Source organism: Plutella xylostella, chromosome 9 (genome assembly GCF_932276165.1).
Source record: "Plutella xylostella chromosome 9, ilPluXylo3.1, whole genome shotgun sequence".
NCBI lineage: Eukaryota > Metazoa > Arthropoda > Insecta > Lepidoptera > Plutellidae > Plutella > Plutella xylostella.
The window spans coordinates 3,179,317-3,203,666 of record NC_063989.1 but is presented as its reverse complement, the minus strand read 5'-3'; the positions used below and the strand labels follow the sequence as shown (position 1 = coordinate 3,203,666).

The following is a 24,350-nucleotide window of genomic DNA, read 5'->3' as shown; positions in this document are numbered from 1 at the left end:
CACTTTTCGTACCGGTGACGCTGCTGCCCATCGCCGGTCTATGGGATTTAGTGTAGTTGTTTTTGGATGGTTATACCGCCATCATCCGGTCGCCAGAGCCTCGTCTGTTATTTAGCAGGGTGCACCACGGGCAGGTGAGGTTGGCAATTGGTTCATTCGGATGTTTAGAACCCTTACACCCCCTATGTGACCTATATATGACCTATTGGACATAACAGTCGTGATAACATGTGTCGTGTGCAGATATCGGACGAGGTGCAGGCGGGCAGCGTGCTGCTGCCGGCCACGCGGCGCGGCCGCTACCTCGCCAACATCATCCGGAGGCAGGCCGTCGTGAGTACATGCCCTTAAGCTATTTGCAGTCATAAACTGATCTTAAGCTAGCCTACTAATGTTATAAATGCAATAGCTAGGTATATATCTTTAAGTTTTATAGTTTTTCATCGCGTCAAAACTAATGAACGTTTTTTTGTGAACTTTGTTATGGAAGAAGTTTTATTTATTTATAGAACTTGATACTATGGATTAAGATAGCTACTTCTTATCCCGAAAATCCCACGGGAAAACTGTTTCAAGCTAATAGCTCAGAGTTAGATAGAGAATATCTATAGAGAACATAATTTATGTAAAGTTAACATTGTAAAATAAATTACCAATGTATCGATGTATATGAGTACAACTTTTGACAAACAAAATGTATGCCCGTTCCCGCCATTTAGATTAAACTTAGAGTATTACTACTAGTAAGTTCCTATACAGCTAATCTTACTTGAAAATATCAATAATAAGTGTAACGATATCATATTTTTCTAGGACGGAACTGGAATAAAGTTTCACAAAGATGCAGATCGAGTAAGTACATTTAATCCTATCCTAACTAATATTATAAATGCGAAAGTAACTGTGACTGTCTGTCTGTCTGTCTGTCTGTCTGTCTGTCTGTTACTCTTTCACGCCAAAACTACTGAACGGATTTGAATGAAATTTGGTATACATACGGTTTAGACCCTGGGAAAGAACATAGGCTACTTTTTATCCCGGAATTCCCACGGGAAAACTTTTTAAGGCGAAGCGAAGCGCGCGGGAACAGCTAGTAACATATAAAAAGTACTTATATTGTGAATTTATACCTAAATTTATTAAAAGTTACGATGTTCACAAAAGAGCATCCTAATATCAATGTCGTAATTTTAAGCTAACAAAAGCACAAGTTATTAAATTAACCATTCGTAATTTATTACGTACATTTTTTCCTACAGTTTAATAGGCAATTTATCCTCCGAAAATATTTATTCTTCGAAGGCGAAACCCATTATTTTGTATTTAAGAAAACCTCCTTTGAACAAACGTTCACGAACGGTACCTACTTACCTACAAACCTTCAAGTAGGTAAAATTAAAAAATTAAGTATAGCTGAACACAAAAGAGTAGAGATTAATGTTTTTGGAACTAAACAGATTTAAACCTGGCAATAAAAAAAAACTTGTGATTTGTGGTCTGTTTCTATGGTTTGAATGTCAAACTCGCCCTGTTCCTGTATAAACAAATCGAATTTTGCTTAATTTTGGAGTTTTGTGGATTGTTGAGTTTGTTCACGAAGTGAAAATGAATAAAACCATTCGCAGCGAAGCTAGACAGATGATTTACAGCGTTTACCTACGATGTTTGGCGGAGAATGAGGCTGGAGAAGTGTTAGTCAATATATACGATGTTTATGAAAGAGCAGCGTTTTATAATGGTGAGTAGGTACTTAATTTCTAACCATTAACATACATTGCTTATATTTCTTGTAAAAAAGTACTATTTTCATGTAATAGAATGCCTTTTAATGTGTATTTGTTATTCTTATAGAGGTTAGAAAATACTAGTGTCAAACGTTACATGACATCATGGTCTGGATGCTAATGTTGTTAAAACATCAGGTCTAGATACTTTTTTACTAACCCCCGACTCAAAAAGGGTATCGATAAGTTTTACAGCTGTAGGTGTCTATGTGTGTCGGTCTCTCCGTGTTAGAGTACCTATTGTAAAAATATGTGTAAGAATATGTAATGCCGAGTTGCAGACTTTAAGCTAATGTGGACATTAAATCTATGTCTGTCTCTTTCTGTCCGTATAGGTACTGTCAAAGCAAGGCAACAATACATTTAATGCCAACATTAACTCAAAGATCCTTTCTGCAACTCAGTGTAAGAGTCGGTATAAATTCCCCAGACATAATAATTTGCAAGTCACTGCTTTTCTGACCAATTAAATAATTTGTTGCAGGAAAATCGGTAAACACAGTTTTAGAAGAATTGCCGGGGCACATTTGAACTTTTTCCTGAGCAAGAAAAAATTGTAATAAAATATCGATGTGTGATACTATCACTTTTCTCCTATAGTAATTACATAATGGGATAACCAACACGTGTTTCAGTGCAAAAAAACATTATGAAATACACAATGAAATAAAAGTTACAGTTGATTTGATTTAATGAAATTCATTCAAGACTGCCCCCCTCTCCCCTACTAATTTCTTCTTAACATAAACCTCCCCAAAAAGTGGCATTTTATAATTAGTAAATATTTGAAACATTTCTCGTTTTGATTTTTTCTGCTAAAGTATCGTGATACTTTTGTCCGTTTTCTATACTATAATAGTGTGGCCACTTTCTTAGATTGCCACGCCTTCAATTATTCTCTACTCTTTTATGTTCAGCTATACTAAAGATGCAGATTAAAATTCACAGCTTAACGCAGAATCGAAAAAGAAGATAGATGTGTTATCTGAGGAACTGCTGCCATACATCATAGCGGAGCAGGAGAGGCGGACCACCCTGTATAAGAGGGTGATGACCGCGATACAGAACGGGGAGAAAGGAGTCACCATCGCAGAGATCCGGAACAAACCTCCCGTCATTATTCGCAAAGGTATTTTCTAGTACAGTGCCACAAACTTATCTGTTCCGGTGAGAGCGAACTAAATTGATCCATATTTCATTATTTACTAATGAATTATATATTAATATAGATTAGATGGGTTAATTAAAACCACAAGAGCGAATTACCACTACTGGCAAACTTAAAATCTTATAGAATGGAGAAATATTACACATTTACGTGAGCTGTCACCGGAACAGATAAGTTTGTGGCACTATACACTCGCGGACAATGAAAAAGTTCTAGTGACATATAGAACGGCAATGGAACGACAGGTGGAACGTTTTAATTGCTAGCGAGTGTATTTGCAATGTATCTATTCGTGACAAGGGATTTTCTTCTTACAATTATACACTTGAGAGCAATGAAAAAAATGTATCTACTGGTAATTTGCGAGGTATATCACTGAAACTTTTTGATTGTTCGCAAGTGTAATTAGTCTAAAATAACTTTATCGTTTTAATGTAAACCCTTCATACCGTCCTTGAGTATTTCGACCATGAATAGTTTACCAACAATATTTACCTTATTAAAAATATTTACCAACTTTACATCAATTTAAAAGTTTTCCTGTACCCGAATTCATCCCATTCTCTCTTCAATCTGTTTTACTTTAACATGACTGTGGTGAAACCCTAAAGTTGAGTTAAGTTATAAACAATCACACGACAAAACTTTCTAAATACACAATAATATCTGTTTTATACATATAACGTACCTACATGATGAGTTTAAATTAAGACACTTAAGACGTACTTACTGAATATCTCGCCTCTTGAAATTTGGCAGGGTATTTAGTAAAATCATTGGAGCAGAGATAATAACAAAAGCAGTTAGGTACTAAGAAAGTTTTGTCCACTTTCAAGATTTATTACGTTGTATTCTCTGTAGAATTAAAAACATTTTATCCCAGAGTTCCTCCGGAAATCTCTATGCAAAACTATGATAGGCTTTGTATTATTAATTATAGTGTTATGATTATGATAAGTCACTCACAAACACGAGTATATTATTATACCATGCACATAATTGTTTATAAATTCTACCTTACCACCACCGCACATTAGCAATCATCAAAATTCATACAAACTATGACAATGTTGACAGATAAGGGATCGGATGATTGCTATAGTCTATTTTTAAACAAACGAATACTGTTAAATTGCTATTAGTCCTAACTACTCCTAACAATGTCCCATCTCACTTTGTCAATGTCGGAAATGTGCGAGCGACATACTCAGTACTACACTGCCGGGCAATGAAATAGTTCCACCTACAAAATGCCGACAAAAACCTTAATATCTCCTAAGATATAGAACCTAGCTTCATGAATTAAAAAGTTTAATGAAATATAGTTTATTATGCAAACATTTTTAAATGCAAACTCTTTTTAATAATGTTATTTTCGAAGCCATGGATAAAAAAAGATAAGAAGCAAAATTTTCGGGTTTGAAAGTTTAGGAAAACATTTGCTTCGTTTTTAGTTTTGCTTTTTATTTCATTCTTTTTTTTGTCGTTGTGAAATAATTATGAAATTGTGAAGTCTTGCGGCTCTCGTACCCGTAAATCATGCCTGTATCACGCGAGGATTGTGTGAAAATCATCACCATGGTGGAAATGGGAACCAGCCAAAGAAATGCGGCCAGAATAATTGGCGTGACTCATACTACTGCACGACGAGAGATCTAAAGGTTTAGGGAGACTGGATTAAACCTGAGAAGACCAGGTACTGGCAAGCCAAGGTGCACAACGGTCCGAAAAGATCGATTCCCTGCGGAAATCATGTTAAGAAATCGACATCAGACGGGAGTAGCCGTTCAACAACAACTTCTAGAAGTTCGAAGGGAGCCAATAAGCGAGTGGACAGTCAGGAGACGTCTTGCCGAAAGAAGATTAAAGCTTTACAGGCCAGCAAATGGCCCAAAACTGGAACGGCATCATAAAGTTGCCCGATTGCAATACGCCCGTAATCATACAGAATGGGGTGAGGACGAATGGGGCAGAGTGATGTTCTCAGATGAGTCATAATTCATGCTGAACTATCGTGATGGGAGGAAAAGAGTATACCGACCACCAGGAGAACATTTTTCACAAGTATGTTTTGAAGAAAAAGTGGCACACGTCGGAGGCAGCTTTCGCGTGCGGGCGGGTATCTCTGCAGAGGGTCGAACAGCGTTAGTTCCAATCGAGATCGGGAACCTAACTACTGTGGTATACACCAATGAGGTCCTCAATGAACATGCTGGTCCGTTCTTGGCCAATATGGGCGAGAATGCAATGTTCATGCACGATAATACACGGGCGCACACTGCTCAAGTTGTAAATGAGTATCTTCATGACGTAGGAATCAACAAAATGGAGTGGCCTGCAAGGAGCCACGGTTTGAATCCCATTGAGCATGCTTGGGACGAGCTTGACAAACCTGTGAGAGACCGAGTTCCACCTCAAATTACACTTCGTGGCTTGAAAGGCGCGCTCATCAAAGAATGGGAGAACATTCCTCAGCATATGCTGAGGAATCTGGTATTCAGCATGCCCAATCGCGTAGAAGCTGTATTGAGAACACGTGGAGGAAATACCAAGTACTGAGTTATCAAAATACCACGTTTACACCTAATAAACGCATAATTAGAGATTTTTTTTATTTGTCAAATGCCCCATTTTTTGAAAAACATTTAATTTAATTTTTTATTACAATATTTAAGTTTTTACATGGGAATATTCTGATGCGCAATTAAATATTCTTCAATATTGCAGAAGGCGTCATTAAGCTAGCATTTTCCGTTTAGGATTAATTTGGTGTTATATCAGTGGAACTATTTCATTGCCCGGCAGTGTAGTTTGTTATTATATTAACCGACTTCGAAAAGAGGAGGAGGTTCTCAATTCGTCTGTATGTAAGTTTTTTAATGTATGTTTACTGATTATTGTTTTTATATAATGGCTGTTATATCCCTTTCTATTCTATTCTATTCTGAGTGGGAGCGAAGTTCCTGTACGTGGCTCTCTCGAGTGGAACCTTTGTACATATCCCCTTGATTTCAGCTCAGCCAGCCTAGCTCCCGAGTAAACTGGAGTAGCAAGCCTGGATTTTGCAATAGCTGAGATAGGCGCTCTGTTGGTCCAAGAATAGATAATCTTATATCCCTTTCCCAGGCTCGTTCTACCGCTGCCCGTCCAACCGGGCGCCGCGCGAGCCTGACGGCTCCGGGACCGTTCTCTGCGAGGACGAGTCGGCCCCGCTCTCCGTGCTGTTCGAGTCCTGTCTCAGCGCGGAGGACAAGGAGCTGTATACCGTCAACAACCAGTACTTCTTCTGTAACCGTGAGTAATAGGTTATATTACATAATGTATACCGAAGCAGAAGTTGAAAAGATGCTTGAGGAGTTTTTTTTTGCCATTTCTTTTCCACAGTGAGTCTCTGTAAAATGGTGGTAAGTAGATTATTAATAATTGGTCAATCGACATATTATAATTGTGAAACAATACTTCGAATTAATAAAATTTGATTTGATGTAATGTAACCACCAATCAACACACATACAGCGCGTATTATAGTCCAATTTAGTTCATGGCCTTCTGTGAGTCTGGAAGGTTACAGCTATTGTTCAGCGCTTGGCAGGTGCATTGGAGATGCAACACATATGCATATTAATATTTAATATAATATTTAACACCTGAAGATTAAATATTTTTTACCGGTTACAAAATATATCTGTGAAACGGAATCTCGGCGCAGCAAAATGAAATTAACAACTTTCCTGTGCCCAAACTCATTTTGCCAAAGCCCCACGTCCGCTGTTTTTAATATAAGCTTTATAACATTACTTTTATCCATCAAAACGTAGCGAAATAAATATTTCATAACATGTTCAAATTAAAAAATATATGACTGTGGTCCTTATTCCACAGGTCATAAGCAAGAACCTCAGGATCTACCCCGCAATGGCTCCACGGTGTTCGGCTGTCAGCCCGCCGAGAGGACCTCCCTCAACTACACCAAGACCAAGTGTGCGCTGGAAGACACTGACGACGTGGTCGTGCACTACCGCTACTACCCTGACAAGGTAAGTTGAGACGCGTCTATAACAGCAACAACAATTAAAAAAAAAACCAACGTTACAAGACCGTTCCGACATTCAACACTAAAATTCGCATATTTTTTTTAGTCCTAAACCGATTTTCATGGAACATAGATTAAAACACCAACGACCCAAAAAAATCAATGATAATCGTTCAGCCGTTTAGGAGCTACGTTACAACAGACTCCCTGGGAGCAGTTGACGATTACTTCCTGATGATGACTATGATATTCCAGTCGTACAAGTTCGTGCAAGACCTGGACCCGGACCGCGAGGTGTGCGACCACTGGAACCCGTGCCAGATCGGGTACATCTTCAGCATCGCGTCCGCGGACCAGGCGCTGCTGGCCAGCGAGATATGGAGTGAGTACTGCCTTCATCATAATCAGCCAGTAATCATCCACTGGCGGACATAGGCCTCTCCACAACACTCGGTAATCGGCCTTCCTCATCCAACCACTAATAGCTACCCGCCTAAGGCCGTACTGCCTTAGCACCACCGACACATTAGCAATCAACCATCCTTTAGCAGAATGTCTCCCGAGCTAAATCTATTCAGAATTAACCCACGAATAAAAAGTAGGTGAGGATCTAGCTAAATGGTGTGCAAAATGCAAATTGTCTTTTTTGGTATCCCCCATGGTATAATAATATACATCCCCGTTCATTATTTAACGTATTTTTATTTTTTGTTTTTCTTTTAGCTGAATCTGGTAAGTTTACAAACACTTCTCGATTTTAGGTATAAAATAGCATAAGACTGACAAACGGTTTTAAAAAAAAGTTATCATATTTAGGTGGAATTTCACCAATCGCTAAACGTATTTAGTAGCCTGTCATACGTCTGTCAGTTAGTACAAAATGTATTTAAAATTTGGTTTCAATATATTTTATATACGTTTAGCGTTTGGTAAAAGTGACCCTTATTTTCATTGCCTGCTCTAGTTGGCACATAAACATCATGACAATGTTATTATAAAATACTGTTGAATTCTCTTATTTTGACGACCGACGCTCTGGCTGATTAAACCCTCGGTCATGGCCAGACCCTCACAGCCTGGTTGCCTGTGACGGCATTATTCGCTACATCTGGCTCACTCGATTAGAACCTTTGTGCATAATCCCTTTGAGGATTATTCCTATTTTACTGCGGGTTGGGGGCTTAGATTTTTTGTTTAACATTGTGCAGGTTATCTCTCTATGTTTTTCACTTTTCATTGTACGTAAATACGAATTTATTAGTAAACAGAAACTCATGATGGTTGGATGGATGGATCTATTGTGAAAGTAGGTTCCCTAACATTAATGACGTAAAACCACCTACGACAAATCTAGATTTTCAGCAGTCTGACCTTTAGTAACATTATGGACAGGTAGGTTTTGTTAACATAATAACAATAAATAAATAATGATTGTTATTAATTATAACTCACATAGCTATTATAATATGTAACCGTGACACCTGTACCTTATAATTTATAATAGGTATAATGATTAAAAAAGTACATAAATACTGTACAAAACATAATTAAACATACCAAAAAACTTAATTAATTAAAGTTGTCGGTATAATAAAAGTCACCGTGGATACAGGATGATACTGTTTAACAAAGTAAAATATCATAAAGTGATATACTTACTATTTTTATACTGTCTATTGTATTTCTGTCTGTTTTCATAAAATGAAACTTAAAATGTAAATAAAAAGCAACATGATTCTATTCTATTCTGGTAGGGGGTGAAGTTCCTGTACGTGGCTCTCTCGAGTGGAACCTTTGTACATATCCCCTTTATTTCAGCTCAGCCAGCCTAGCTCTGCTAGGCTAGCTAGCTAGCTAGCTAAACTGGAGTCGCAAGCCTGGGTGTTCCAATAGCTGAGATAGGCGCTCTTTTGGTCCAAGAATAGATAATCTTGTTTCTGTAGTAGGTGGACAAACTAACAGAATGTGTTCAACCGTCTCATCTACTTCCTTACATGTCCTACATAAGGGACTAGTTGAGTTACCTATGGTATACAAGCAACATGATTAATAAGACTTTTTATTTTGTTCTGAATAGGAAAAACTTTTCAGACAATGCATTTGATGAAGAAATGTAGTAACTTTGTCCCTGTAAATTTCAAAATCACTCAACCAACGCTCTGGACCAACGGAAAGGGGGTGGATGACTCAGAGCATTGATCTTAACAACTGTTGTAGAATATTTTTTGAAACGTCACGAAAAAAATAATTGCTTCTTTTTAGAAAAAGTCCCATAATCATCAAAATATATGGAGAAGCAAAAGCCATAGAGCAATAGTCACAGAACAAAATAAGTTTTTAGATTGACCCCCTTAGTCAACCCCTTTTCTAGATCCACTATTTACAGAACATCCTGTATAGCATTTGTTGTTTATTGACCCTTGAGAAGAAATTACTTATGTAATTAATAAATGAAAATTTAATGTATTATAAATACGAGTGAATAAATAATAACGTACTCATGTTCTTTGTTCACAGTTAAACGTAAGTACACCAATTAGGTACTCGTTTACTATAAAAAATTTATAAACTAATAATTGCAATTAAAGATAATTATTAATACTACTTATACTAGGAGGTATGCTTTGTTATCCACGAATAATTGTAAATTATTAATGTTCATTTATGTTCATAATGAAATATGAGTAATAATAAAGAAAATGTATACTTAGTTGTCATCAAAAAAATGTACACTCATTACGAAGCCGTTCCAATAACCAAATGAATAAAGTTTCACAATCACTTTTAAAGCTAGCGATAAAGATCAAATAAGAAATCATTTCCAGTATATTTTACCGACGCCGACGAGAGAGCGGTGATGGCGTACTGGATAAGGCCTCGTCCTCTCAATCGAGAGGCCGTAGGTTCAAATCCTGGCCCATACCCATGAATTATTTCAATTGTGTTTTTTAATCAAGGAGTTTATTCATGGAAAACATCGTGAGGAAACCTGCACATCTAGATTTTAGATGTGTATCCTAAGTGCATTGTACTTATTCCAAAACGGCGATATGGTTCGCAACCTATCATGTGAGTACAAATGTGCTGCGAAAAGTGGGTGGCTTGTGAGCCACCTCTGATTACCCCTTCGGGGATTACAGTCGTGAGTGCATATGTATGTCGCAGCCGGATCGTATAATCCGCCGTATTACATTACGGCTGGCCGCATTACAACACAGGGCCGCTTTGTAATGCGGCGTATCAACGTTTAGCCGGATTGTCATTTCAATACGTTCTTCAATACGGCGGCCCACGTTTAGCCGCATCGTACTACTACTGAATTGTAGGGTAACCATGTCCATACTAAGCATGACATAACATGTGAAGGAATTTTGTAATCATAATAGAGTAAATATATCATATGGACTTCCAAGTATCAAAATACTGTTCATGGGCATGGGTACTACTCGGATTGTAGGATCTTCGGAATTATTATTCTTCATCATCAACATCACTTCTGGACGTAGGCCTCTCCCAAAGCACGCCACTGGATGCGATCTACAGCTTTCCACATCCAATCATAACCAGCCACCTTTCGCAAGTCGTCACCCCATCTAGCCTGAGGGCGTCCCGCACTACGTTTGCCTCGTCGCAGTCTCTTCAAGATCAAATAACCTTTGCCGGCCACATTTATATTTTTTGACCCAGTAGTATAATCTGGAAATCCGCCGACCAGCAGAATCCATGGTCACTTTAGCTGATTGATGTGCGTTATAACTTTTGTACGCTTTTCACTGTACCGCATTGATCGGAATAGAAATTATTTAATTTCACGTGAAAATTGTTCTTGAAGTACTGTTTACTAGCATATTTAACACGATTTCTTCGTTTTAATCATCATCAAATATCTGTATCCAACGCCATTATTGTTGTTATGTCAAGCAGCGCCACGAGTGTTAAAAATCAAAACTAAAATCTTTCAATGCGACGGCTAATCTCTCGCCGTATTACATAACGGCCAGCCGTATTGAATGACGTATGATGTCGAATACAATCCGGCGCATTTTCATTCAGCCGTATTCAATACGGCTAAACGTTGATCCGCCGCATTACAAAGCGGCCCTGTCTTGTAATGCGGCTAGGCGTCATGTAATACGGCGGGTTATACCATCCGGCTGCGACATGTATATATGTTTACCGACGCCAATTTTATATAGCTATTGTTAAAGAAGAAAGCCTAACGGATTTGGCTACGTCTTAATTAGTCGTAACTCGTAGCCCGTAGCCCGTAGCTCGTAGTTCGTAGCTCGTAGCTCGTAGCTCGTAGCTCGTAGCTCGTAGCAAGATGCGTAAGTCGTAAGTTATAAGGAATTCCCTTATATTTTATCACAATATTTAAATTTTGACTTTTTTTTTTCAGCGGATGGTTAGTAAAATATGTAATGAATTATGATTAAAAAAAACAAAATGCTCTTTGTATCAATGTATCTATGCACTTATACTTATCATGATAATAATTCAAATTCACAGCTTTAGTCCGTAATACCATATTTGTTTAGTTTAAAATATGTACATCCACGCATGCTTCATAATAATCTAAATATTTATCCATATCAGAGTATTTTACATTTATAACTTCTATTTGGTTTTACAGATTTTGATGGTATGTTTATATTTATGTTCTTTCCATTAAATAAATGTACATATTTTTATTCATCTTCATAACTGTGATAATTACTTACCTTTTTTACTTTTATATTTTCAAGAATACGAGCGTAAGTATAATAATCTATGAAATATTGGATTTAATTTTTTTTTTTTTTATTTTTTTTTTATTTTACTTATTTTTATTGTTCCTATATTCATCGTACTTGATTTAGTTTCACACAGAATTTATAAACTTGAATTGAATTTGTATAGACCTAATTTACCAAAATAAAGTTAATGATACGATGTCGTGCGATGGGTCGGTAGGAGTAGATTTAGTTACTAGCCATCTAAAGTAAAGCTGGGCAAGTTAATACAGTGAAAAAGTTTGTTATAGGAACTTTTTCGCTCCGAAAATTATTTTTATAAGTAAAATAAAGTTGCATTACTAATAAGATTTGATATTAATAGACATAACACAATTTCAGGTGACGGTATGGACACATTTTATTTCAATTTTTATTCATCACTTACTAAATTACAACAAGCGGGATAATTGACTGAACTTTATTTATTTTATTTATAGAGTTTATACCAGGTAATACTAAAATATAAATATTCAAAATAGTTTTACAAGGTTTCTTTTATTTTACACCGAAATTCATATTAAACGTGTTTTTTTTTTATTTCAGCTATTCCAGGTAAAGTTCCATATCCACGTACCACCTTTTAAATTAAGATTTATGAAGTTTATGATTCCAAAAGCGAGATCCAAGTGACATGACGACTATTGTACTTGCGACGCGCTTAGGGTGAGGCCCGATCTGTGCGTGGAGCTACGTCGCGTCGCGTCGCGCTGGCCCAAAAGAAAGGTCATAAAAAAAAAAGATCCCGACGAATTGAGACTTCCTCCTTTTTTGAAGTCAAAAAAAAAAGTTAAAAAAATATAACTATTACAGCGACGACCCTGCAACGACGCAAACATCGACTGAAAGATCAGTATCAGTTGCCAATTCTGTATCAATGCTTTGGAGATCAAATTTAACCTTTCAATTTCAGAGGACAGCACGGAAGAGGGAGTACATCCAGGCCTGAAGTCCTATGAAACGAGTCCGAGGCAAGTGAAGATACCTGAAGGATACACCTACGAGGCCATCCATGTCAGGGATACTACCGGAATGACTAGAAAGGTATGTTACCTATTATATTTTTAAAAAAATAACGATTTTATTATGTTCGAATTAAATATGATATTGATAAGTTAAGATATGAGATGCCAATTACTCATAGGACTAATAAAAACAGTCATCATTTATATAAGGATTCGTTTTTATCTTTTGAGGGACAGATCCCCAAAAAATATGCTCAAATGTATTTAGAGAATAAAAGCGCACCGTCTTCGACTAAGCTAACGCTGCAAGCCTAGTTGATTCATTATTTTGATTCTTGTGTCCCACGCGTATCTGTTTAGTGCAAATCTAGAGCTCTAAGCGAGTGTGTGTTTAAGCCATTAGCTAGAGTTTTCATCTGAATTATTTAGGCTACAAGCAGATACAATACACTTATGCCGAATCCCATACATTGTAAAGGAAAGACTGTCAACGTTTTCATGAATATTTTTCTTCTAGCTAAATGACAAGCACGTGAAGGCATCTGTAGTAGATCCCACGAACACCAAGAGATCCATCACAGACACACTGATGTCAATAAATCTGGTGTTTCCAAAGTGGATGCCGCAGTTCTACGGAGATTACTTCGCGGTCTTTCGACACAAGACCAACCCCAGGAAAGAAAAGCGTTTGCTGTTATTGTCACTTGGTAAGTTATAAAGCTGTGTGGTGATAAACTAAGAGATTGTGCGAATTACCTACTGTTGCGTGCGAGCTTCGATTCGTGTTATAGGGCTTTCCTGTGGCAAGCCTCCGTGTGCGTGCGAGCTTCGATTCGTGTTATAAGGCTTTCCTGTGGCAAGCCTCCGTGGCAGACAAGGGCACCATTATACCATTTCTTTCAGCAGTTTAAAATTTAGCTATTTTGCTAATTGATGGATGTTTGCTACTCTTCCACTGGAAAACGGCTGATGCAATTTTTATGAAATTTATTGAATCCCTGAATTTACTACGTGTAAACTTTTTATTTCGGAATTTTCACTGGAAAATTTGCAATTCACATTTCATACTTCTATCACAGTGAAGTCTTCAATCTGGATGCCGAGCCAAGTCCTGGACAGCATATCCCAGCACGCGAACGCCTCGTCCAGGGTTCCCTTCAGGTGAGTATAGACTATTACATTTAGTTGTAACAGAGAAACGAGCCAAGCTCTGATAATATGTTCTAGTGTATCATCCTTTTACGCACTTTTTATCACTCTTTTGCCTGTATTGTACCATTCGTAAGAACGTTACATTACACAGGATATATATAATCTACAGAGTGTAGCAAAAAGGGTATACTAAGCCGAAATCTACACGTGCAGCATGTTATATCTAAGCCCGATAATAAAATCGGAATTTAAAAATTCGGGAAAAATGCATTTTCCATAGTAAAGTCACGTGACCGACAAAGATTCTATAGAAAAAGTTTTTTTTTCGTGAATTTTGAAATTCTGATTTCATTTTCGGGCTTAGATGCTCATGCTGCAGATGTAGGTTTCGGCTTAGTACCCTTTGTGCAACATCCTGTATATCCACCCTTTAGGTGTGAGGGCTGCCGGCTCCTCGGGGTCATGGTGCGGGCTACTGCGGGCACCTTCGCGAACCTGGCGTCCAGCCGGTACCGCGTGGGAGACAGCGGCAATGACGGCCAGAGGTAAGAGGAGCTGTGGAGAAAAGGTTGGTGGGAAGAAAATGCTTTTTGACAATTATCTTGCCTTTGTATACCAACCTTACTTTTAAAGCTGTATTTTTTGTAACTGTGCTTTGGTGCACCAAAGTATAGAAATAAAATGTAATCTAAATTGTATATAAATAAATAAAGGTAGATAAATAAAATTCTAGACAGTAATGAAGTAAATTATTTAGTTTCGCAAGAAGTTGTTTGTCAAATTCAACCATTTCCTGTAATAATTTAAGGGACTACAAATTCAACCATTTAAGGGACTTAGGAAATAAGGTAGTTAAAGTCTCATTATTTAGTTATTTGTTTTTTGTAACTTGCGGAAACTATTTTATTTCCTGAGAATGAAGGAATTTTTACAGTACTATAAATGTAAAAATGGTTGCATCAGAATCGTATCCAATATTTTATTTATGACTTCGCTTTGAATATCCTTATAAAAGTAGACGTGAAGAAAATTCTTCCTCTTCCCATGAATTATCCGACGTCTGCATTTTTAAAGTACTTACCTACACAGATGATCTTTTCATTTCCGTTCTGTTACAGAACAAGGTATTTAGAAATAGACGTAAACGGGCCTGCCGAGTATGGGGACTACTTCGCCATCGTCCAAAACAGCGACGGGCTGGAGGAACGTGTCAAAGCACTCTCCTTAGAGGGTAAGCACTGTCTCACTCTCTGTAATGAATATTATGAATAATAAATACAACACAATACAATACAACACTCTGCTGTTGGATATACGCTCAGGAGCAATGAACAAGTTCTAGTGACAAAAAGCACCAAATTACGCCTATACGGACATGCAGCTACATGATAGTGCAGCTAACAACGCATCAGAATATTACCAAATAAGAACGTAAATGTTGTGTTCAAATTTTAAAATAAATATTTTTTTTTAAATTGGGATGGTTAGTGTCGCTATTTTGTAAGAGGAACTTTTTATTAGCTCCCCCGTGTAAGCCTCTCCAGAGAGCGTCAAACTATGTATAGTGCCACAAACTTATCTGTTCCGGTGACAGCTCAAATACATCTCTAATATTTCTTAATTCTATAAGATTTTAAGTTTGCTCGTATTGTTATTTCGCTCTTGCGGTGTTAATAAACCCATCTAATGTTTTAAAATATACAATTAATTAGTAAGTAATGAGATATGGATCAATTTAGTTCGCTGTCACCGGAAAAGATAAGTTTGTGGCACTAATTATAGTGCCACAAACTTATCTGTTACATTAGTACATAATCTTGAAATCTCCTGCCAGCAACATTTCCTGTCAGTTTCAGCTTCTGTAACTCTATTTATGTTACCGATGAGTGTTATCTATTTTCAAACAAAGAACAATACAGGATCTGGTAACGATTATGCCAACTTCTCATGTGCTAAAATTGTTTTAAAGTAAATACCACTCACCTGTAGATAGAGTTAATCTAAGAGGCTGTGGGTGTTACTATAGTCTTCTATGGTAAGTGGGTGGTCTTCGACTGGCCACTGGGTATCCTGTACTCATCATGTGCCAATAATAATAATTATGCTGCTGAACATAGGAATCTCCCAAGGTACCTTGACCCATTAAGCAGAACCAGCTAGGCTAACTAATGTAAGTAATCCTTTTAGCGGTCTAGAGGGCGCATAACGAATTACTTGTTAAAATTTATTACTTATGTCTATTGGCTTTCAGCTCCAGGTATGTAATTAATTTATTTAGGTATTAGCATAAAAAAGTATTAAGATAAATACAACTTAGATAAGTACATTAATTCTACGTCAAACTAACTCATATCCATCTTATTACAGCCACGGGTAAATATGATTGCTAAGAAATTGGTTTTTTATTCAGAAATGAAATATTCCAATACTTTTACGTACTCAAATTATAATTTATCATTTTCAGATACGGGTAATTTTATATAAATTATATATACATACTCACTCATGCATATACTCACTTTGTACGTAAGTACATAAAATTGTATTTATTTTCAAAGTATCGTCAAGTTATTAATCTTTCATATTGATTTCAGGTAACCGTAAGTAAAAAAAATGATATACTTAAGTAAAAGTTAACTATTATCTTTATGGTACAAAGAAATATTTCATCAAACTCGTCGACTGCATTATAAATAATAGTAATAATAATAACTCTATCACTCTCTCTGTAAATATATGAAACATATGAAATTAAGATATTTGATTTGTAATAATAGTTATGTCATTTTCTTCGCGATATCGACCAGTTATTAGACTAATTCTATATCGATTCACATCAAATGACCAAATTTATAAACTAACCAAATAACACAAAAACCTTTTCTACTGACAATGACCATTCCGTAACATTAAACAAAACACTTCAAACCCCAACTCCAGTGATTTCTCTGAAGCCGATACGGAAGTCGGCGGCGGCCGGTAGCCGTGTCGACGAAGACTTGAAGTACGAGTGCGAAGACTGCCAAGTGGCAGACATCACCTGCCGCGGCGCCAGCGTCACGGGCCGCGTCAGCGTCGTGCCTGAGGACAAGAGGATCAACTTCAACTTCCCGAGGTGCATTGGTAGCCTAGTACTTCTTGATAGTGGTTCTTACAATTGTAGCGGCTGCTACACAGGTTCGATATCAACGTAGATAAACTCCTTTAATGCGCGTTCAACCAATAACAGTGCCGTAACTATGGTGAATCACGATATAGTGACGTTTATCTACGTCGATAACGAACCCGTATAGCTGCAGCTGTACAAGTTATGTACGAGTACGAATGTACGTTGTATAGACGACACTTTTTGAGCACGCGCTATGCCGAGCTGCCGCCGGTTCTATCGGTCTATTGATGCAAGATTGGAGGCTTATTTTATACATTTCAGTTTTGTTTTTTGAATTACTTAAGTCAAGTATCAGTCATTGTGATAGAATATTGTGATCAAAGTGCATGGTATTTCGAGTAAGTATTGTTGAGGCAATGAGGTATTCTTATAATCGAATCGTACACATTTAGATACAGAAATCTGGGGGCACGGCAGTGCCCCCACCAAGTCGAGCAAAAAAGCGGCACGGCCGTACCATCCTTTTCTCGAAGCAATTCAGGCCATTTTCGACCCCCTGTAACTTCATTGTGGATAAAACTAGAAGACTGAATTTTCACTAACCATGCAGGCATTGTAAAGACACGGTATATTTCAAATTTCATTCAATTTGAACCAGTAGTTTGAAAATTATAACGGGTCAAAGTTTCTAAATTTTGTCACTGACTCACTCACCGATCATAAAAATTCTAAGGCACTTCTAGCAGACCTAGAAGCTTCAAATTTGGAATATAAGTAGTGTTTGGTATATGAACCAAGGAAAAACTAAAATATTTGGGGGCACGGCAGTGCCCCCACCAACTCGAGAATTTTTTTTCAATTTTGGTCCAGTTTTCTAGATAGGTACATAACCGCTTAAATAATTTCATAATCACATATCTGGGGGCACGGCAGTACCCCCACCAAGAAAATATAGGCGCACGGTAGTGCCCCTGCCAAATCGAGCAAAAAATTTGCGTCATACAAATTAAATCCGCAAAGGATGGATTACCTACCTACGAACAAATTACATCAGGGGTCAAAGTTTCTGACTCACTCACTCACTCACTCACCGATCATTAAAATTCAAAGGCACTTCTAGCAGACCTAGAAGCTTCAAATTTGGAATATAAGTAGTGTTTGGTGTATGAACCAAGGAAAAACTAAAATATTTGGGGGCACGGTAGTGCCCCCACCAACTCGAGTAAAATTTTTCAATTTTGGTTTAGGTTTCTAGATAGGTAGTACATAACTGCTTAAATAATTTCATAATCACATATCTGGGGCACGGCAGTGCCCCCACCAAGTAAATATAGGCGCACGGTAGTGCCCCTGCCAAATCGAGCAAAAGATTCGCGTCATGCAAATTAAATCCGCAAAGGATGGATTACCTACCTACGGACAAATTACATCAGGCTACCAGTGCTACCACTTATAGTAAAATTTTCTTAATGTACAATGAACTTTGTGTATTGGAAACTAAGGTTGAAATTTAATTAGGGAAATTTGATGCAGTACGAAGTATCAAAGTTACATTTATTCATTACGTACATTACGTAGCCAAAAATAAAGATTCTTGATTCTTACCTTAAGTTTGCGATTTATGTAGGTAGGCAACCTACCAAAATAAGTTAACGCACCTACGTACCTAGAAGTTATGTACCGAAAAGAAAAAAAAGTAGAACAGCTGTCTACAAAATACAAAAAGAAATGAGATCCCATCAAAAACAATACTTGTCAAAAAAACCAAGTCTCGTAACTCCGTTGTTCTACGGTAAAAAGTTGTGAAATCCATGTAATACCAAGTCTTATCCACGCACGCATCTCAATCTTAAAAATATTTAATGTTTTATATAAATATATTGACTTGGTCATCGCACTAAATAATTTAATTAACACGTGTTTTCATGCGATGGCCGAGTCAATATATTTATATAAAACATTAAATATTTTTAAGATTGAGATGCGTGCGTGGATAAGACTTGGTATTACATGGATTTCACAACTTTTTACCGTAGAACAACGGAGTTACGAGACTTGGTTTTTTTGACAAGTATTGTTTTTGATGGGATAAACATTATACTCGTAGCACAGACATATTATCATGAGTCGTCGCGTGTATAAAAATAAGTACACAAGTTATTTTTATATATTTTATTTTGCACAGGTATGAAGACACAAACGCTTGTGTTTATATCGGATACTTCAAAGCTGGAGGCCAAACTTATGAGAAAGTTTTGGCTATTATGGAAAGTAAGTTAAAAACTTCGACGGTAGCGGAAGTGAGACTACTACCGTCGTCGAAAGCGTTTATTAATTAAAATATCGTGTAAGACAATATCAACTAACTATTATTAATTGTTTACAGTGGACAGTAAGTAATTTTAAACTACATTATGATTATGTGGTCTTGTAAATGAAATTGTTATTTTGGTTCCGATCGATTCATCTTCTTTCCACTAATCTCTGTATTTTCATCTCAGGTCCCGGTAAGTAAAAATATATTAGTTGAAGAAACTATTTTATTTACTAATAAAAGTGTTATCCCGCATCACATAAGTACCAGAGAGCCAGAGCCACGGCACTGGTAGTGGCGGGATAGAAATAAATCGGAGAAAGAATTTGTCTTCGAGTGAGGCTGATGTGAACTTGCACATCTATGTTAACAGCCTGTATTTACACAGCATTTATATTCATTACAGATGTTAAAATAGAGTCAGTGGTACAGCAACCAGCTCCGAAAACTGGTGAACCCCTCAAAATGGAAACGACCTACACATGCGACGGATGCGAAGTTGAGGCTGTAAGATTTCCAAATATAACTATATATTGTAGGTTAATTGGTGGAGAATACCATTATATTAGGATTTATCTATTCATTATTTATGTTGTACACGCTGAGCTGGTGCCTTTTTGACGCTCTGGACAGCAACCTTGTTTGTTTATATTGTATTATTTTCTGTTTTTTCATATATATTTTTTGTAGTATTCTTTTTTTTCTTTTTGTTTCTGTTTTTATTGTTCAGTGTGTCAAATAAATGTTTCTTTCTTTCTTTCTTTCTTCTTTCTTGTAATTGTTATATTAAATTTTTTTATGTGCAATACATAGAATACGCTATGATTCCGCACTTGACCAAAATTGGCACCAAATAGTAACTTCGAACACTTTATGGAGCTCATAGCCTGCTGTGATTATCCCAAACGTTTGGGAATCGATTTTGAAGAACCACGTCGTTTCCCGTAAAAGTATAGGCTCGAGTCGGCATTGTGTAAGGACGAGGCCCCATTGGAGCCCATATTCTTTATGATCTTTCCTTTGGATGACGCGACACAGCGCTGCGCAACGCACCAATGCGGCCTCACTCTAAAGGTACAAATTGGTAGCGGAGGACATGAGGTTGCAGCAGACGACATTTTGCAAAGATTTTTTAAACACAAATATATTACGAACCCCGATAACTCCGCATTGAACTCACAAAACAATCCTCATACATAGGTAAATATATGACATTGATTATTCCAGGTACTATGCAACGGTAGACCAGTTGTAAAAGAAAGCGATCGCAACCCTGCATCAGGCTACTACAAGGTAAACCAAACCATATCGCCAAGTGTCCCCCGATGAACTTTCAAGCCATCAATGAATTCAAATAATTTTCACATTCATCAACACCGAATTCCCCAACAGTGCGCAATATCCGTCGCTTCCCCATGCAGTCACTCCATAAATATTATCTTCCATTCTTTTGAATATTTAGATTGATGATACTGCAGCTGTGAGCAGCCATGCGTTGCCATTACGACTGTTAGTGCTGGCATTTGTTTCCTCGAAATAATAAATCAATAACAAATGCAGTATGCAAAAAAATAAAAAAAATGCACAAAGTCATATTTGAAAATCTAGGTCCAGTAATGTCATCTGTGTTTTAGGCACCAAAAAAGCTACATTGACCACAGTTAAATAATCTCAAAATATAATTATTATAATAATAATTAACTAATCTATATTCGGCTCTATAATGGTGTATGAGCATAATATGCGTGATACCTGTATTGTATACGAAGCGATGGTATTACATCCTTCTCTTATAAGTATACTTGTTCGAAATTCAAGATCTGAACTACCTTTCTCCCTCCTAAGCCTATAGTGGCACCGTTTGCCACTAAGATTTTTAACTACAGGCTTTGTTTTTCTAGGTGTCTGAAGATAAAATATCTCTGATCATTGAAGAGTTTGCATCGTCAATGCAGGGAATATACCAGGCGATATTTATAGTTGGCACTGCTAACGTTACCAAAACTATCATGGAAATTGAAGGCAGTAAGTTTTATGTTTTACTTCAATTTATTCAAGTATATTTGTTTGACCTTCCATAAATTCGCGCTTAGTAGATAATATAAAATATATGTCGCAAGCATCTGGTTTAATCTCCTGTTGATTGAACCGCTAGCCCGTTCATTGGATGACGCTACTCAGTTGTATGACTAAAGAACAACTCGTCAAGTGGTTGACTGTAACGTCCAACGTCTTGACTGAAGGTTATTCAGCGAAGTCGTTAAATGGGATATAGTATAGCAACTTTGTAATGTCTGGTTAGGATGAACATGACCAGACAAGAGTCAACAAAAAGACTATGTTACAAAGCTCTCATCTCACAAATTAACTAAACAATAACAATAAACGTACCTTGATATTGTTGTTCATAATTATCCAGTTTCAGCACATTTTTTTCTTTGAAACTATCCGCCGGCGGTGTAATAATAGGTAAATCCATGTTGTCACACTATTTTAACATAAATAACGCACTTAAAAGCTAATTTATTTGCAAAAAATAACAATACAAGTGCTTTTTGTGTCAGCTGTTCGCTGTTAGACGCCATATTTGTTTTATTCACCACCTGACTGATTTTAAGTCCGCTAACTAGTTGGACGTTTTGTGACGCTTGTACAATCAACGTTCGGCCTAGTCGTTAATAGTTTGGCCTTTAGGCCTTTACCCACCCATAGGGGTGAAATAAAATTCTGAAAAAAATGGGACCACCTGGGTGCTCAACCTAATACAACAAAAAAAAAAGAATTTTCAAAATCGGTCTATAAACGGCGGAGTAATTGGTGAACTTACATAAAAAAAGACGAAATGAGAACCTACTCATTTTTTTGAAGTCGGTTAAAAAAACATCCTCTTTAAGTCTTTATACAGGGTGAAACTTTATCAAGATAGGTATACTTTCCTATCAGATGAGGAATATAAGTGCTTTTTTTTTAGAATTGCCGACGCCCCCGCCGCCATCGCCGTCGTCGTCGTCTAATGAGACTGACACACCTGCAGTCCCGACGGATCCCTCGAAGGCAGACAACGACACAACTACCCAAACAACGACGACGAAAAAGGATGAAGGTATCACACTAAGCTACAATTTCTCCATAGTCGGTTAGATCGTAACCAGGGAAAGGTTGATCAATTATTATACGTCATCTCCATATTAAAGTCTTGACCATATTGAATTCCCTAAAAATAAATTACCTACTTGAAGTTTATAATAGAGCTTGTCTATCAAAGAAGGTATGAGGTGAAATAAAATTGTAATTCTTGACCGATTTGTCAAAAGTCAAGCAATAATCCCTGGTTATGCTCTAACCCACTATGGATAAATTGGCACTTTATCCTAACTACTAATATTATAAAGGCGAAAGTAGGTAAGTTCCTGTGTGTATGTTTCACTCAAAAACTACGGGTTTACCTACGATGTAGACGCAACTTCACAGAAGTATTGCATAATTGTCAGTACAACACATAGGTACCTATACCTACGAATAGCAATAATAACACTTGACCGCTCTTTAATTTCTTTCGGTATGAAATGAACATTGATTAAAACCGTTTAAACCATTAGTAATTTTGAAATTATACCCAGCGTAGGTTGATTGCCTAAAATACTGAAGACCCGAGCCTTGTTAATAAAACTTTATTTTGCGGCCAGCAGTTGAACCTAGAACTTTCGCCACAACAGTCACACTCAGTGTACCTACCCACCACCGCATACGCTTATAATTATTATTTAAATTACATTTATAATTTGATTACTTTGATTTAGAATCACCGGTGACAGTTATCAAAGAGACGAGAAATGTCAAGAAGGATTCCGTAGTTAAAGAGGAAATCCCGTTTAACTGTACAGACTGTGAAGTTGAAAAAGTAAGTAGCATGTATCACTTCTTTGTTCTTACTTCCTACTACATGCATGTACCTACTTAAGTAGCTTCTAGGTATGTAGTAAGTACTTTAATTGATTTCTTAAACGTTTTGACATGGCTATATTTAAAGCAAATCGGAAAGCAATTCATTCCACAGATTTGAAGCTTCAAAAGAAAACATCTCCTATTTCAAAAGGCGTAGCCGACGCTCCAACTTCAATTAGTAGAATGAAGTACCGGACCGGTAGTTTTGACTCATTTTTCCACGGAAATTTTCAGCACAATTCTTTATTTTTTCAGGTAATGTTCGGTAACGAATCTCTTGAAAATGATACCAGCAAAGCAGTGCACTACACTGTAAGTATTTTTGTTAGATATAAAAGTTTCGCATTTTTGCTTTTTTTGTTAGAAATAAAATTTTCCTGAAAATAACGAGCTCCAAACCATTTTCAGAATTACCCTTCTCCTTTAAAAAGCATGGTTTGCTGAAAGCATTTATTTAGGTTCCATGAAATAATCGTTCTCCGATAGAAAAGTTGGTCGAAAGCTCTGTCGACGACCACAACAGTCGATTCACTGAAAGATTGTTTCTGTAATAGAATTATTGTTCGGCATTATTCCTGATTACTAAGTATAGGCTCCTTTTTATTCGAGAATTCCCTAGTCTAACTAACAATGTATAAAATATTGCAGGTGGAAGATAAAATAATTAAAGTATCAATTGAAAAATTCAATACGTCGAATGCAGGCGACTATTCTGCCACCTTCACATTTAAGGAGGGGAAACACGAACCTCATACTGAAGTGATTTTATCCCTATCTTTGGGTATGTTGAATAATGGAAATAATTACTTCAATGTATATAAGTAGGTAGTGTAGTGTGGTTATGAATGAAAACTCCAATATCATAGGACTTGTAGATTTATTGTATGATAACACACTAACTTAAATAACATGAGTAGGTATAAGTATTAGATAGGTAACCTAGCATAGAACCTAGGGCGGACTGCGGAGCTATCGCACCCTGATGCTCTCCTAGCTTGCTAACATCTGAGGACGGCGGAGCTATCGCACAGATGAAGCGACCTGACAATGAGCAGACTGCGGAGCTATCGTACTCAATGCCAGCTGGCTATCGAATGAATTACTGCGG

The 24,350-nt window shown here is 37.0% G+C and overlaps 1 protein-coding gene and 1 non-coding gene across 6 annotated transcripts in view; both read left to right on the top strand.

Moving 5' to 3' along the window:
* The first annotated feature begins 228 nt into the window (after positions 1-228).
* Positions 229-15,248, top strand: LOC119694929. Its single transcript, XR_007266622.1, has 11 exons — positions 229-333; positions 814-852; positions 2,733-2,913; positions 6,079-6,246; positions 6,835-6,989; positions 7,241-7,376; positions 12,671-12,801; positions 13,240-13,429; positions 13,802-13,883; positions 14,309-14,419; positions 14,993-15,248. It is a non-coding gene; the product is annotated as an uncharacterized LOC119694929 (transcript).
* A 1,358-nt stretch (positions 15,249-16,606) lies between these two features.
* Positions 16,607-24,350, top strand: part of LOC105383085 — a 31,545-nt gene continuing 23,801 nt past the window's right edge. Inside the window, exons 1-10 of one of the 5 annotated variants that reach the window (XM_048623023.1) lie at positions 16,607-16,989; positions 19,169-19,254; positions 19,370-19,375; positions 19,704-19,804; positions 20,525-20,590; positions 21,199-21,322; positions 22,269-22,400; positions 23,098-23,198; positions 23,498-23,554; positions 23,891-24,023. In XM_048623023.1, coding sequence (XP_048478980.1) covers positions 19,248-19,254; positions 19,370-19,375; positions 19,704-19,804; positions 20,525-20,590; positions 21,199-21,322; positions 22,269-22,400; positions 23,098-23,198; positions 23,498-23,554; positions 23,891-24,023 — 727 coding nt within the window. In that variant the 5' untranslated portion in view covers positions 16,607-16,989; positions 19,169-19,247. Of the gene's footprint in view, positions 16,990-19,168; positions 19,805-20,524; positions 20,591-21,198; positions 21,323-22,268; positions 22,401-23,097; positions 23,199-23,497; positions 23,555-23,890; positions 24,024-24,350 lie in introns of all 5 variants that reach the window. The other 4 variants (XM_048623024.1, XM_048623022.1, XM_048623025.1 and 1 more) reach the window with 4 other exon arrangements.